At 40.3% G+C, this 16,968-nt stretch overlaps 3 protein-coding genes across 3 annotated transcripts; all 3 read right to left on the reverse strand.

Moving 5' to 3' along the window:
* Positions 1–6,349: 6,349 nt before the first annotated feature.
* Positions 6,350–8,332, reverse strand: LOC131466735 (uncharacterized; the record flags this gene model as incomplete). Its single annotated transcript, XM_058640171.1, has 3 exons — positions 6,350–6,614; positions 6,769–6,908; positions 7,301–8,332. A coding segment is annotated over one exon (591 nt), but the record flags the coding sequence as incomplete, so codon positions are not given.
* A 732-nt stretch (positions 8,333–9,064) lies between these two features.
* LOC131466736 (mucin-2-like) lies at positions 9,065–10,297 on the reverse strand (the record flags this gene model as incomplete). Its single annotated transcript, XM_058640172.1, has 1 exon — positions 9,065–10,297. A coding segment is annotated over one exon (1,233 nt), but the record flags the coding sequence as incomplete, so codon positions are not given.
* A 1,377-nt stretch (positions 10,298–11,674) lies between these two features.
* LOC131466737 (mucin-2-like) lies at positions 11,675–16,387 on the reverse strand (the record flags this gene model as incomplete). Its single annotated transcript, XM_058640173.1, has 1 exon — positions 11,675–16,387. A coding segment is annotated over exon 1 (4,713 nt), but the record flags the coding sequence as incomplete, so codon positions are not given.
* Between the last annotated feature and the right edge of the window lie 581 nt (positions 16,388–16,968).

The raw sequence follows: 16,968 nt of genomic DNA on the forward strand, positions 1-16,968 counted from the left end.
GTTAAGAATACTTTCCAGGGCGTGGCCTGTGACTACATAAATCCATGTGGAAGACTAGACTAAACTATGTCAATATGGACACATATCGGATCTGATCACTTGCGATATATAATGTGAACAGTTGGTCAGGAAGATCAGATTCTGATAGGATGCTTACAAATCGGATTTGGGCTACAGTCTAAACAGGGACATTTTCTATGGGAAACAGCTGCAGAACAATGTACAACAAGATATAAACAACAAAGAGCACAAAAAGGACATTTATCCATAGAATATAAATAACAAAAACATTTAAAAAATGAAGGGGAAGGTAGGGAAAATGACATTATAAACTTAAACACAAATAAAAACAAGTAACCACAGTGCCAAATAGAATAAAGTGACAGTGCTTCTTTGTGTGATAGATGTTATAATAAATGAAAGCTTGAGACAGAGGTTTTACATTTGCTTGAAGTAACAGATGATTTAATTGTAAAACATTTCATATCTGGTCTGAAGGGAAGGATGATCTTTTATTCGATCATCCTCTGAGCCCACATGTGCACAATGAAGTCATTAAAAAAATAGTCTCTTTAATAATGAATTTATTTGCAGATGTATGGCAGTCTGTCTTCCTCTCTCCAAATTAACACTCAGACATTTTCCACAGAGGGTAAAAAATGGCTGCAGGCTAATTTGAACAGGATATTATTTACAGCATCCTTATTTTCTTCTTCATACTACTGGTGAGAAGGATATAGGGATACAATTCAGAAGGAATTGCAGGATTTCAGTCCATAAGAATCATATTGTGTTATAATGGTCTGTATTCCTGCTATGTTAAGCTGTTTGACTATACTTAACCTCTGACAGCCAGATACAAAATGATCTTTTCAAAGAGCCAATTAACAAAATACAAAAACAATTCTAATTAAGATGTAAGCTATAATACAATAAACACAAAGGGTGTTAAAATTGCAAAATACAATAAGAAGTAATATTTATATGTATATGTATATGTATATGTATGTATATATATATATATATATATATATATATATATATATAAACTTATATGTTATATGTGTAATAAAAATATATGAATATATGAAAAACTTTGAGGTTGTATTTGAACAGTTTCTAACAGCATGTCATATACAATTAATTTAGAATATTTGGGATATATTAGATAAAAAATCAATATAGGATATAGATCATTAGGATAAATAAGGATGTTAATCAACCTTTATGTGGAGGATAAAGCGGTAGAAGATGGGTGGATGGAATAGAGACACATTTCATATTGATAATATCGATAATTTCACATAATCGTCTAAATACAAATTATATGTAAAGCATCCAAACCACACCATCCAATATTTCAATGCGCTTAACATAGAAAGGCCAAGACTTTATGAGAGAATGTACATCAGAGAGGCTTCATAATCTGTACAATTTTAAAAAACAGATGTGGTACAAAGATACCAAGAGAAGTTGATATCAGTACCAAGATACTAAAAGTTAATTGTATTTATTTGCAGATATGAGAAGAGGAATTAACAGGGACAGTGAGATCAATAACATCTGAGTAATGCATCAACAGGACGCCAAGAACTAAATCTGGAACAGCAGCCTGGGGCACATCATGGAGAAATGCTATAAACCCCAGAGAACCAACGAAGTCCTTGACATCTCACCCTAACATCTTAAATGGCAATTTAAAATGTATACAATGAACAAGTTAACCTAATATTCTTCTTTTCTTTTCCATGAGATACTACATACACACCTGTGCTCGTAGGTAAGCATTGCAAAAAATAGACAGGAATTCAAATAATCTCAACACAGAATCCTGCTTTACCACATTCTGAAGAGACAGGTTTGGGCGACTGGATGAGTTTCACAAGTTTAGAGGCTTTTAAATATTCCAACTTAAGTCATATAATCAACACACACCAATCAGAATAGAATAGAACAGGATAGAATAGAATATTTAGTGTTATTGCACATCCATACTGAACAACATTGAATACAATACAGTGCAGTGTCTAGAAATATATGAATATAAATTAAAACCTGTACAACTTTAATGTCTCAAATTAAAAAAAAATTTTTTTGCTGCATTTGGTGCATTTAAGGGATAGATCTTGTAAAAATATTCTGGGGCTATTGAGGCAGTGGGAACTGTACAACTCTTCCAGGGAGAGGGAAAAGAATCTGAGGATCTTCTGGACAGTGGTGACAATCCACTGGAGCCCTTTCCCCTCTGCTGCTGATCAGCAGGCAAACCACATACATTTGAAGTACAATAAGCAGCAGTAGATATACAAGCAGTTTGTGTTTGAGGTTATTTTTCCTGAGGATCCTCAGAAAGCAGTGTTTCTGTTGTGCCTTCTCGGTCACTTGTGTGGTGTTAGCACTCCAGGTCACGCCCTCGTCTATGTGCCGGAGGGACTAAACGCAAACACTGCAAACACTATAGAATGAGTCATAATAAGAGGGGTGGGGTTGTGGCCTGGAACACTGGAACACCAAATGTGAACAACATCATTCTTGTATAGAATGCATCTTACGAAATAGTGATATTGCAAATTATCAATACTAAAGCATTAAACAGAGTCAAGGGATCACAGTTATTTTCTTGTCAACTTCATCTTCTTTGGTGTTTTAATGAAAGTTGGCACATGCTATTTTCATGTCTTCTGAAACATTTTTGAAAAGATTAATTACACTGACAACCTTCATAGCTTTTACATACCTGCCATACCAACTGCATTATGTTTTGTGGCGTTTACGCTCATGGGACGTCCAAACACAAGTCTGGTTTAAAAGAGTTATGTGTTCTAACAAGTGGGAAACCCCCAGCCTTACCCTTTCCCTAAACCCTCCCCTATCCCCACAGAAATGTGTTCTGTTTCTTTCCCGGCCGCCAACACCCTACAAGTCAATTTGGCTGATTACCTGTTCTTTTTGTCTAGTAGCTAAATACATTGTGAGAAAAGAGTTTTTGTCAAACTGGATTAAATACCAGCAGTGATGCACACTTGTGACCTCACAATAAATTACGTGTATTTTTTGAATATAAATGACAGTAAGAAAATAAACAAAAAAAGCTTAAATGTGAATGATGACACCCTAAGCCTGAGTGACAAATATGAAACAAGAGAAGAAATCTTGTCCACATTATTCATATATAGTCAAAGTTACTGAGGAAAATAAAACATGTACAAGCACACTCGGGTAAAGGCAGCAATTCAATATAATTAGACAGTGAGGTTGTCTATGTACGTGTCTATGTACGTGTGTATGTGTCTATGTCACATCAACGTCAACAAACCATTTAAAAAAATAATACAGTCTGTCGGACGGAGTTTTAATTATAACAACAGTTTCCTCTTTTGTGTGAGAAACACACTATAGCAGTGGCTTCATGAATCACCCAAAGAATGTTGTCAATAAGTAGTAAACGTAACACAAATTATGACACCAGGAAAGAATATTTCTTTGCTTGTAGACCCAATTCAGACATGGATTTAACATCTGTTTTGAGCAATTCCCAACTGCACGACTCTAACTACAGCATGTCACGTCAGTCCTGTTATCAGACTGTACCCTGAATTCTTCTCCTGTGACCACATGGTGATCAGATCTTATACTTAATTTCTGTTCACAAAGACCAAATTATGTTTTTATTAGCCCGTCTGAAGATACAAATGTATCAATTTTCAGTTTGTTTATGACCTCCTCTGACAGTGTGAGGAGAGCTTGAGAGAAAAAAAAAGCCCTTAACACGTTGATCTATGCTTTACATTTTTATGCAGATGACACCCAGTTGCATGTACCACTGAAACCCTCTGACCCCTCCAATCTGACTAATCTTTTATGGTGAATTTTGCGCAGAGACATTCATGGATGTCTCATAATGTTATTAAATTGAATGACGAAGTCAGACAGACTGCAAAGAGTATATGGGTCATCTTTAATTCTAAACTTGTCTCTTTTTATGAGTAGGTTAAAAGTGTTGTAAAGTCCTGTCTCATTTAACTGAAGATGATCTTGAAGGCCATTTTTCTCGGGGCGGGTCCAGGGAGGCAACGAGCTGACAGGAGGATTTCTGAAATAAGGAAACACAGAATAAGTTCTCAGAAGCACTGGGAAGAAGCACTGTGAAAACTTCAGCGGTTGGCCTGACGTAGTTTACCACTTTGAAACTGCAACAATCTGGCAGTGAGTGACTGGACAGCTGGAGTATTTAAGCAGAGCCTTGATGATTGGCACCAGGTGTGTAACCTGCATCTGCCTGGGCCTGGGACCCGCCCCTCGGGAGAGAGTGACACACAAGGAAGGGAGGGGAAATACAGGAAAAAACAGACTGCCAGGCATGAATATGACAATACTGTGGAATCAGTCAGGCTTTCCTGACTTAAAGCTGGTCCAAAAACGCTGCTGCTTTGCTAATCACCAGAACAACCAAATATGAGCATATCACTATCTACTCTATATCACCAAACCTATAAAAGATACAGTATGTTCCTGCTCAAGATGAAGACCTTGCTATATAAATGACATGTATTATTGTTATTAATATTACTAGTATTAGCATTATTAGAATTACACTGTAGACACTACTGGTTGCTAATGATGGTACTGACTGTTAAGACGTGTGCTCGGTAAAAAAAAGTGTTGCTGTTCAAACTGCTTCACATTGCTCAAACTCCAAAGTACATACATTTATTTTTGCCACCGTGTCCATAAATAATATTTAATAACATAAATAAAAAACAATTATCCTGCCAAGAGTGCTTCTCCCAATCTTAGCCACACATGGACTCATTAGTTGGCCAGGGTTTAAATGATCTGTACTGAAGACAACTGTGGCACCTCCCTTTTACACAAACCAATGCATCCACTCAGTGGCATGAAAAACCCAATAGACAAATAAATTAAATATGGCTCATACGTGTGTTTTGCTTTCACACTGCTAAAAACACATGACGACATGTGTGTCATCTGAGTGAAAGAATTTTAAATGCTGCTTCAATGGATCTTGAGTGTGCTCACACCTGGGCTTAGAACTGTACACTTGTGATCTGATCACCAGTGGCAGAAGTTAATATGTGGTCTATATGTGTGCATTTGACTGTGAGGAAATAGTATTAACATTTTGGCTGAAGTCCATGCCGTCTCTCGAGCCACACTACAAAACAAAAACAAAGGAATGTAGAGCTGATGTATCCTCAATTTCAGGTCTCATGATTTACAATAACAGTGAAGAGGAATGCGAGAAGATGTTGCCAAAAGCACAAACAAAAATAGACACACCCTTCCAGAAAAATAAGGTATTTTGGTTACTGTGGCATGTTTCAGCCACCTCCCATTGGTCTTCCTCAGAAGGGTCACATGATGTTACATGTGACATGTTTTGGTTCCTGTTCTATACAGATGTGTCAGACTATGCCCCCTGCTGTCTGACGTCCTGTTGAGGATGTGTGATGTAAGATGATGTGTGATGTTAGATGGAAATGTATCATTTAAATGATGAATATTATGCATTCAATTGCATATACATTAATTCCAGTGCTTACTCCTTACTTATAATTTTTTTTATAAACAATATAATGATATTTTACTCAGTGATCATATGGACACATGCAAGTGAGGTGAAGTAAAGCAGCACGTTGGTGACCACTGAACTAGAAGATGACCTAAAAACACAGACAGAAAACTAAATAAAGGCAGCTGTTTTGTTTTTTTTACAATTTACCAATAGTTTAGCTGTACATAGTTTGACATTTTTGAAATGGAGCTGTATGAGTTATGACATATCATGACAATCATGACAATGAACAAAAATGTGTTTCCAAAAGTAGTTTTCATAGGATAAAATGTACTTTAATTTGATTTTATATGTGCATAGATTATAGTTAGTATGCATACTTGTTACACTTGTGTACACACTGGTTTCCAATGTGGGTATCAACTTACCACTGTTTTCTTGGGAAAATAATTCACAGAATGAATGAATGAAAGTGAAAACCAATATATATATATATATACATATATATATATATATGTATATATATATATATATATATATATATATATATATATATACCTTACCTATGTGTGTGTAAAGAATGCTGATGAGATATGCAACATAACCAGTAGTCCAATAATTTGTATGCTGCCGATAATAATTGTGTACGCTGCTAATTTTTTCCCCATGTTTTCAGCCACAATTTTCTAACATAGGAGGAGAATCTCTGTATTTGCTTTACAGTTTTTAATTGAATGGTAACATAAATGCTAAATCATTTTTTTTATTTTTTTTTTATTACTTAAATAAAATGTAATCCAAACACAAGGACGGAATAGGTTCATAGTTACACAGTACAAATCTTTACCACATCATATCGCATTGATAAATGTCATAATGTACAATGTCTTTTTGACTTTTGGTTTAGTGGTACTTGCATTATTCCACACTTAGCATAGCCCAGTAAAAGGTCAAGTCTGTCTGTCCGCCTCTGATATAAGCTATAAGTCAAGGAGCATCTGCGAAGCAGCAAGCAGTGTCAGTGAAATGACAGCCAATGCGCCCATGGAGAGCAGAGGAGGACTACTTGATGTTGAGACTGAAATAGGAGATAAAGCAAAGGCACAAGTCAGTGAACGTCTTAATACACTAACATGGCTTTAACTATTTAAAAGAACATCAAATATAAACAATAAATTCATTAACCATGACTAAAAATGAATGTACTAAATAATAAATAATAATAAACTTACTCGCAAAAACACTGCCTGGTATAACATCCAAAGTGGAATTGGTAAGTTCAGTTCTGAATAGTATAGTTGCAATGTCTGTTTGAGGAACTGAACTTTTGTCTTTGAACACAAGAGTTGAGTCGACAATCACTGATCCATTACTACAATGGAAGAGACATGAATTAATTATAAAAGCAAGTGATAGCATAAATCAGTGAGTGAACATATATATATATATATATATAAATATATATATAAATATATATATATATGTATATCAGTGGCGAACCATGAGCACTACAGCTGGGCCTTCACCTCAGCCATCATTGCCAAGAAAATTAATCATCGCGCAAAAAACAACAACAGTGCGATGAATTGAAAGCGTTTATCAACTGCAATCCTACATAAAACTAGAGACCATTATGGCTACATAGTTGAAATTAAGTAAACATACTCAGTGCAAACAGCCAAAATCTGGAAATATAAAATGAGGTCACCCCGTGACGCTGCTGACACCAACACTCATACATACATATACGTATATATATCTTACCTGAAGGAGTTAACGATGGAACGGCGGTAAGTTGATTCATATAGCTTGTTTCCCACTTTGTTGACCTGAAAAAAACATTACTGTCAATTGCAACTAAATACTTAACAAATGGTCACTACCTAGAACAAGATAGCCCATTAAGGAAGAGCTGTATATTGTGGAGACAGGAAAGAGCTTGAGTGACACGTGATAATTACTGCATTGAGTATGAATTATAAAAATTTATAGATTTCATTCTTTAAAAGTTGATATTTTGCCAGAATATACAGTTGTTAAATCATGCCCACCAACCAATCACATAACTTGATTAGAGCTATCCACTTTAAACGAGTAGTCTGTTATGTTTAGAGACCATGACAACATGTTTTCATTTTCATCATTTGACTCTGTCCATGATATATGACTAACATTGATTTATTTTATTTTTTTTAAATACATGATTTATTTTTTGTTAAAACATCTTACCTCATAGACCACAAATGATGCTAAAGTTTGAAATGCTGTTGAGGATGAGATGGAAAGATCTGGTGTATATGTTCGTTTAAGACTGAATATAAGGGTCATTGTTCCTTCACTGGGTGTAGGAGCATTAGTTGATGGAGTGGTGGTGGATTCTGTAGTTGTTGTAGTGGTTGTCATGGTTGTTAATGTAGTTGTTGTAGTAGTTGATGTAGTGGGGGAAGTAGTTGTTGTAGTAGTTGATGTTGTGGGGGAAGTAATTGTTGAAGTAGTTGATGTAGTAGGGGAAGTAATTGTTGGGGTAGTTGATGTAGTGGGGGAAGTAATTGTTAGGGTAGTTGATGTAGTGGGGGAAGTAATTGCTGAAGTAGTTGATGTAGTGGGGGAGGAAATTGTTTGGGTAGTTGATGTAGTAGGGGAAGTAATTGTTGGGGTAGTTGATGTAGTGGGGGAAGTAATTGTTAGGGTAGTTGATGTAATAGTGGGAGAATTAAATGTTGAAGAAGTTGATGTAGTGGGAGAGGTAATTGTTGAAATAGTTGATGTAGAGGGGGAAGTAATTGTTGGGGTAGTTGATGTAATAGTGGGGGAAGTAATTGTTGAAATAGTTGATGTAGTGGGGGAAGTAATTGTTGGGGTAGTTGATGTAATAGTGGGGGAAGTAATTGTTGAAGTAGTTAATGTAGTGGGGGAAGTAACTGTTGAAGTAGTTGATGTAGTGGTGGAAGTAATTGTTGGGGTAGTTGATGTAGTGGGGGAAGTAATTGTTGGGGTAGTTGATGTAGTGGGGGAAGTAATTGTTGGGGTAGTTGATGTAGTTGGGGAAGTAATTGTTAGGGTAGTTGATGTAGTGGGGGAAGTAATTGCTGAAGTAGTTGATGTAGTGGGGGAAGAAATTGTTGGGGTAGTTGATGAAGTAGGGGAAGTAATTGTTGGGGTAGTTGATGTAATAGTGGGGGAAGTAATTGTTGAAGAAGTTGATGTAGTGGGGGAGGTAATTGTTGAAATAGTTGATGTAGAGAGGGAAGTAATTGTTGGGGTAGTTGATGTAATAGTGGGGGAAGTAATTGTTGGAGAAGTTGATGTAATAGTGGGGGAAGTAATTGTTGAAGTAGTTAATGTAGTGGGGGAAGTAACTGTTGAAGTAGTTGATGTAGTGGTGGAAGTAATTGTTGAAATAGTTGATGTAGTAGGGGAAGTAATTGTTGGGGTAGTTGATGTAGTGGGGGAAGTAATTGTTGGGGCAGTTGATGTAGTGGGGGAAGTAATTGTTGAAGTAGTTGATGTAGTAGGGGAAGTAATTGTTGGGGTAGTTGATGTAGTGGGGGAAGTAATTGTTGAAGTAGTTAATGTAGTGGGGGAAGTAATTGTTGGGGTAGTTGATGTTGTTGGGGAAGTAATTGTTGGGGTAGTTGATGTAGTGAGGGAAGTAATTGTTGAAGTAGTTGATGTATTCGGGGAAGTAATTGTTGGGGTAGTTGATGTATTAGGGGAAGTAATTGTTGGGGTAGTTGATGTAATAGGGGGGGAAGTAATTGTTGAAGTAGTGGATGTTGTGGGGGAAGTAATTGTTGGGGTAGTTGATGTAGTGGGGGAAGTAATTGTTGGGGTAGTTGATGTTGTTGGGGATGTAATTGTTGGGGTAGTTGATGTAGTGAGGGAAGTAATTGTTGAAGTAGTTGATGTATTAGGGGAAGTAATTGTTGGGGTAGTTGATGTAGTGGGGGAAGTAATTGTTGAAGTAGTTAATGTAGTGGGGGAAGTAATTGTTGTGGGGGAAGTAATTGTTGGGGTAGTTGATGTAGTGAGGGAAGTAATTGTTGAAGTAGTTGATGTAGTGGGGGTAGTAATTGTTGGGGTAGTTGATGTAGAGAGGGAAGTAATTGTTGGGGTAGTTGATGTAGTGGGGGAAGTAATTGTTGAAGTAGTTGATGTTGTAGGGGAAGTAATTGTTGGGGTAGTTGATGTAGTGGGGGAAGTAATTGTTGGGGTAGTTGATGTAATAGTGGGGGAAGTAATTGTTGGGGTAGTGGTGGAAGTAATTGTTGAAGTAGTTGATGAAGTGGGGGAAGTAATTGTTGGGGTAGGTGATGTAGTGGGGGAAGTAATTGTTGATGTAGTTGATGTAGTGGTGGAAGTAATTGTTGGGGTAGTTGATGTAGTGGGGGAAGTAATTGTTGAAATAGTTGATGTATTAGGGAAAGTAATTGTTGGGGTAGTTGATGTAATAGTGGTGGAAGTAATTGTTGAAGTAGTGGATGTTGTGGGGGAAGTAATTGTTGGGGTAGTTGATGTAGTGGGGGAAGTAATTGTTGAAGTAGTTGGTGTAGTGGGGGAAGTAATTGTTGAAGTAGTTGATGAAGTGGGGGAAGTAATTGTTGGGGTAGTTGATGTTGTTGGGGAAGTAATTGTTGGGGTAGTTGATGTAGTGGGGGTAGTAATTGTTGAAGTAGTTGATGTAGTGGGGGAAGTAATTGTTGGGGTAGTTGCTGTAGTAGGGGAAGTAATTGTTGGGGTAGTTGATGTAGTGGGGGAAGTAATTGTTGAAATAGTTGATGCAGTGGGAGAAGTAATTGTTGAAGTAGTTGATGTAGTGGGGGAAGTAAGTGTTGAAGTAATTGATGTAGTGGTGGAAGTAATTGTTGAAATAGTTGATGTTGTAGGGGAAGTAATTGTTGGGGTAATTGATGTAGTGGGGGAAGTAATTGTTGGGGTAGTAATTGTTGGGGTAGTTGATGTAGTAGGGGAAGTAATTGTTGGGGTAGTTAATGTATTGGGGGAAGTAATTGTTGAAGTAGTTGATGTAGTGGGGGAAGTAATTGTTGGGGTAGTTGATGTCGTGGGGGAAGTAATTGTTGAAGTAGTTAATGTAGTGGGGGTAGTAATTGTTGAAGTAGTTGATGTAGTGGGGGAAGTAATTGTTGGGGTAGTTGCTGTAGTAGGGGAAGTAATTGTTGGGGTAGTTGATGTAGTGGGGGAAGTAATTGTTGAAATAGTTGATGTAGTGGGGGAAGTAATTGTTGAAGTAGTTGATGTAGTGGGGGAAGTAATTGTTGAAGTAGTTGATGTAGTGGGGGAAGTAATTGTTGGGGTAGTTGATGTTGTGGGGGAAGTAATTGTTGGGGTAGTTGATGTAGTGAGGGAAGTAATTGTTGGGGTAGTTGATGTCGTGGGGGTAGTAATTGTTGGGGTAGTTGATGTAGTGGGGGAAGTAATTGTTGAAATAGTTGATGCAGTGGGAGAAGTAATTGTTGGGGTAGTTGATGGAGTGGTGGAAGTAATTGTTGGGGTAGTTGATGTAGTGGGGGAAGTAATTGTTGGGGTAGTTGATGTAGTGGGGGAAGTAACTGTTGAAGTAGTTGATGGAGTGGTGGAAGTAATTGTTGAAATAGTTGATGTAGTGGGGGAAGTAATTGTTGAAGTAGTTAATGTAGTGGGGGAAGTAATTGTTGGGGTAGTTGATGTAGTGGGGGAAGTAATTGTTGAAGTAGTTAATGTAGTGGGGGAAGTAATTGTTGGGGTAGTTGATGTTGTGGGGGAAGTAATTGTTGGGGTAGTTGATGTAGTGAGGGAAGTAATTGTTGAAGTAGTTGATGTAGTGGGGGTAGTTGATGTAGTAGGGGAAGTAATTGTTTGGGTAGTTGATGTAGTGGGGGAAGTAATTGTTGAAATAGTTGATGCAGTGGGAGAAGTAATTTTTGGGGTAGTTGATGTAGTGGGGGAAGTAATTGTTGAAATAGTTGATGTATTAGGGAAAGTAATCGTTGGGGTAGTTGATGTAATAGTGGGGGAAGTAATTGTTGAAGTAGTGGATGTTGTGGGGGAAGTAATTGTTGGGGTAGTTGATGTAGTGGAGGAAGTAATTGTTGGGGTAGTTGATGTAGTGGGGGAAGTAATTGTTGAAGTAGTTAATGTAGTGGGGGAAGTAATTGTTGGGGTAGTTGATGTAGTCAGGGAAGTAATTGTTGGGGTAGTTGATGTAGTGGGGGAAGTAATTGTTGAAGTAGTTAATGTAGTGGGGGAAGTAATTGTTGGGGTAGTTGATGTTGTGGGGGAAGTAATTGTTGGGGTAGTTGATGTAGTGAGGGAAGTAATTGTTGAAGTAGTTGATGTAGTGGGGGTAGTAATTGTTGGGGTAGTTGATGTAGTGAGGGAAGTAATTGTTGGGGTAGTTGATGTAGTGGGGGAAGTAATTGATGGGGTAGTTGATGTAGTGAGGGAAGTAATTGTTGAAGTAGTTGATGTTGTGGGGGTAGTAATTGTTGGGTTTTGGGAGGTCATGGCAACTGGTGGTGATGTTGCAATGAGTGGGGAGGATGTCACAACAACTGGTGTTGAGGTTGTAGTGGGGGTTTGTGAGGTGATGGTGACTGGTGGTAAGGTTCCTTTAAGTGTTGAGAGGTTCATTGTAAGTGGTTGTAAAGTTGAACTGATTGGTAAAGTGGTTGTGACAGCTGGTAGTGAGGTTGCAGTAATTGGTGGGGAGGTCATGTTGGCTGGTTTGAGTGGTGAGGATGTCACAATAACTGGTGTTGAGGTTGCAGTGGGTGTTTGTGAGGTGATGGTGACTGATGGTGAGACTGCAGTCATTTGTGGGGATGTCATGGTGACTGGTAGTGAGGTTCCTTTTAGTGTTGAGAGGGTCATTGTAAGTGGTAGTAATGTTGAACTGATTGCTAAAGTGGTTGTGACAACTGGTGGTGAGGTTGCAGTAAATGCTGGTGAGGTCAAGTTGGCTAGCTGTGATGTTGCAATGAGTGGTGATGATGTCAGGACAACTGGGCTTGAAGTTGCAATGGTTGATGTGACAACTGGTGGTAAGGTTGCAGTAAATGCTGGGGAGGTCAAGTTGGCCAGCTGTGATGTTGCAATTAGTGGGGAGGATGTCACGACAACTCGCGTTGAGGTTGTAGTGGGGGTTTGTGAGGGGATGGTGACTGATGATGAGGTTGCATTAAAAGGTGGGGATATCATGGTGACTGGTGGTAAGGTTCCTTTAAGTGTTGAGAGGTTCATTGTAAGTGGTTGTAAAGTTGAACTGATTGTTAAAGTGGTTGTGACCGCTGGCAGTGAGGTTGCAGTAATTGATGGAGAGGTCATGTTGGTTGGATGTGAGGTTGCATTGAGTGGTGAGGATGTCAAAACAACAAGTGTTGAGGTTGCAGTGGGGGTTTGGGAGGTGATGGTGACTGATGGTGAGGTTGCAGTAGTTGCTGGGGAAGTCATGTTGGCTGGATGTGAGGTTTCATTGAGTAGTGAGGATGTCATGGTCACTGGTGGTGAAGTTGCAGTATATGGGGGGACGGTGACTGATGTTGAGGTTGCATTGAAGATGGAGGCTGTTATTACAACTGATGTTGATGTGACACTGGGTTGTATTGATGTCATGACAACTGGACTTGAGGTTGCAATGGGAATTTGGGAGGTGACAGTGACTGGTGGTGAGGTTGCAGTAAATGGTGGGGAGGTCAAGTTGACTAGCGGTGGTGTGGCACTGAGTGTTGAGAATGTCAGGACAACTGGTGTTGAGGTTGCAGTGGGGGTTTGGGAGGTTAAGTTGGCTAGTGGTAATGTTGCATTGAGTGGTAAGGATGTCATGACTATTGCTTTTGAGGTTGTCGTGGGGATTTGGGAGATGATGGTGACTGGTGGTGAGGTTGCAGTAAATGGTGGAGAGGTCATGGTGAATGATGGTGAGGTTGTAGTTAATGGTGGGGAGGTCATGGTGACTGATGTTGAGGTTGCAGTAAATGGTGGGGAGGTCATGGTGACTGGTGGTGAGGTTACAGTAAATTGTGGGGAGGTCATGGTGAATGATGGTGAGGTTGTAGTAAATGGTAGGGAGGTCAAGTTGGCTTGGTGTGATGTTGCATTTAGTGGTGAGGATGTCAGGACAACTGGTTTTGAGGTTGTAGTGGGGGTTTGGGAGATGATGGTGACTGGTGGTGAGGTTGCATTAAATGCTAGGGATGTCATGTTGGATGGATATGAGGTTGCATTGAGTAGTGAGGATGTCAGGACAACTGGTGTTGAGGTTGACGCCGGGGTTTGTGAGGTGACGGTGACTGGTGGTGAGGTCATGGTGACTGACGGTGAGGTTGCAGAAAATGGTGGGGAGATCATGGTGACTGATGGTGAGGTTGCAGTAAATGGTGTAGAGGTCAGATTGGGTAATGGTGATGTTACTGTAAATGGTGGGGATGTGATAGATGGTGAGGTTGCAGTAAATGGTGGGGAGGTTACTGGTGGTGAGGTTTCAGTATATGCTGAGGAGGTCATGTTAGCTGAATGTGATGTTTCATTGAGTGTTGAGGATGTCAGGAGCGCTGGTGTTGAGGTTACAGTGGGGGTTTGGGAGGCCATGGTGACTGGTGGTGAGGTTGCAGTAAATGGTGGGGAAGTCACGTTGAATGGATGTGAGGTTGCAATGAGTGGTGAGGATGTCAGGACAACTGGTGCTAAGGTTGCACTGGGGGTTTGGGAGGTCATGGTCACTGGTGGTGAGGTTGCAGTAAATTGTGGGTAGGTGACAGATGGTGAGGTTGCAGTAATTGGCGGAGAGGTCATATTGGCTGGAAATGAGGTTGGATTTAGTGCTGAGGATTTCAGGGGAACTGGTGTTGAGGTTACAGTGGGGGTTTGGGAGGTCATGGTCACTGGTGGTGAGGTTGCAGCAAATGGTGGGGAGGTCACGGTTACAGATGGTGAGGTTGCAGCAAATGGGGGGGAGGTGACTGGTGGTGAGGTTGAAGTAAATGCTGGGGAGGTCATGTTAGCTGAATGTGATGTTACGTTGAGTGGTGAGGATGTCAGGAGAACTGGTGCTGAGGTTACAGTGAGGGTTTGGGAGGTCATGGTGACTGGCGGTGAGGTTGTAGTAAATGGTGGGGAAGTCATACTGAATGGATGTGAGGTTGCCTTGAGTGGTGAGGATGTCAGGACAACTGTTGCTGAGGTTGCACTGGGGGTTTGGGAGGTCATTGTCACTGGTGGTGAGGTTGCAGTAAATTGCGGAGAGGTCAAGTTGGCTAGTGTTGATGTTGTACTGAGTGGTGAGGATGCCAGGACAACTGGTGTTGAGGTTGCAGTTGGGGTTTGGGAGGTCATTGTGACTGGTGGTGAGGTTATATATGGGGCTGAGGAGGTCAAATTGAAAGGAGGTAAGATGGTCCTGGAAGATGAGGGTGTTGCGGAAAAGGGTAGTGAGGATGCATTGGGGGTAGAGGTCAAGTTAGTGAGTGGTGATAATGCATCTCGTGGTGAGGATGTTCGGACAACTGTTGTTGAGGTTGTGGTGGGGGTTTGGGAGATGATGGTGACTGGTGGTGAGGTTGTTGTAGGGTTTTGGGAAGTTATTGTCACTGGTGGTGAGGTTGCAGTAAATGGTGGGGAGCTCACAGTGACAGATGGTGAGGTTGCAGTAAATGCTGGAGAGGTGACAGATGGTGAGGTTGAAGTAAATGCTGGGGAGGTAACTGGTGATGATGTTGCAGTAAATGCTGGTGAGGTCAAGAAGGCTAGCTGTGAAGTTGCACTGAGTGGTAAGGATGTCAGGACAACTGGTTTTAAGGTTGCAGTGGGGGTTTGGGAGGTCATGGTGACTGGTGGTGAGGTTGCAGTAAATGGTGGGGAAGTCATGTTGAATGGATGTGAGGTTGTCTTGAGTGGTGAGGATGTCAGGACAACTGGTGCTGAGCTTGCACTGGGGGTTTGGGAGGTGATGGTGATTGGTTGTGAGGTTGCAGTAAATGCTGGGGATGTCATGGGGATTGATGGTGAGGTTCCATTAAGTGTTGGGAGGGTCATTGTAAGCGGTGGTAAAGTTGACCTGATGGGTAAAGTGGTTGTGACAACTGGGGGTGAGGTTGCAGTAAATGCTGGGGATGTCATGGTGATTGATGGTGAGGTTCCATTAAGTGTTGGGAGGGTCATTGTAAGCGGTGGTAAAGTTGACCTGATGGGTAAAGTGGTTGTGACAACTGGGGGTGAGGTTGCAGTAAATGCTGGGGATGTCATGGTGATTGATGGTGAGGTTCCATTAAGTGTTGGGAGGGTCATTGTAAGCGGTGGTAAAGTTGACCTGATGAGTAAAGTGGTTGTGACAACTGGGGGTGAGGTTGCAGTATATGGCGGGGGGGTAATTTTGGCTGGTGGTGAAGTTGCATTGACAGGTGAAGATGTCAGGACAATGGGTCGTGAGGTGTCATTGAAGATGGGGGAAGTTACTACAACTGATGTTGTATGTTGCAGTTGTATTGACGTCATGACAACTGGAGTTAAGGTTGCAATGGAGGTTTGGAAGGTGATGTTGACTGTAGGTGAGGTTACATAGGGGGATGAAGAGGTGAAATTGATAGGAGGTAACATCGTACTGACAGATGAGGGTGCTGTGGAAAAGGGTTGTGAGGTTGCATTGAAAGGGGCTACTGGTAATGTTGCATTGAGTGGTGAGGATGTCACAAAAACTGGTGTTGAGATTGCAGTGGGGGTTTGGGAGGTGATGGTCACTGGTGATGAGGTTGCAGTAAATGGTGTGGCGGTCCAGTTGGCTCGTGGTGATGTTGCATTGAGTGGTGAGGATGTCAGGACAACTAGTGTTGAGGTTGCAGTGGTGGGTTGGGAGGTCATGGTGACCGGTGTCGAGGTTGCTTTAAAGAGGTGGGTTGTTATTTCAACTGATGACGTTGAAGTCATGAGTGGAACAGATGTTTGTCCAGATTGTTGTGACGTAACACCTATGATAAACAAGACCAGATTCATTAAGCTATGGCTTGGACCCCAGCACAAATTAAAACTGTTTGCTTACATAATAAGATCAGACCAACAGATGCTTTTTTCACAACATATCCACATTTTTAAAATTTGCTCTGAAAAGGTAGTGACAATTTAATATATAATGATTGTTACAATACCATTACATAATATATTCAATTTAGTAATTTGAACTCATAAATAAAGGGTAACAACACATAACTCACGTGTGACGACAATAGTTGAGGTTATCACTGGAAGGGAGAAGTTGGAATTGTTGGTTGCTGCCTCTGCCAGAACATGTCTCACTTTAAAAGGTTCTGGCACAGAGCTTGCATTTATGAACAGTAGCTCAGCATCTACCAGAATTGAACCTTGACTGTAAGAATAATTATTATTAGTAGTCCTAGTTGTAGTAGTAGCAGTAGTGGGGACCAGAGTCCACAAAGGTCTTGGTT

Source organism: Solea solea, chromosome 10 (genome assembly GCF_958295425.1).
Source record: "Solea solea chromosome 10, fSolSol10.1, whole genome shotgun sequence".
Taxonomy (NCBI): domain Eukaryota; kingdom Metazoa; phylum Chordata; class Actinopteri; order Pleuronectiformes; family Soleidae; genus Solea; species Solea solea.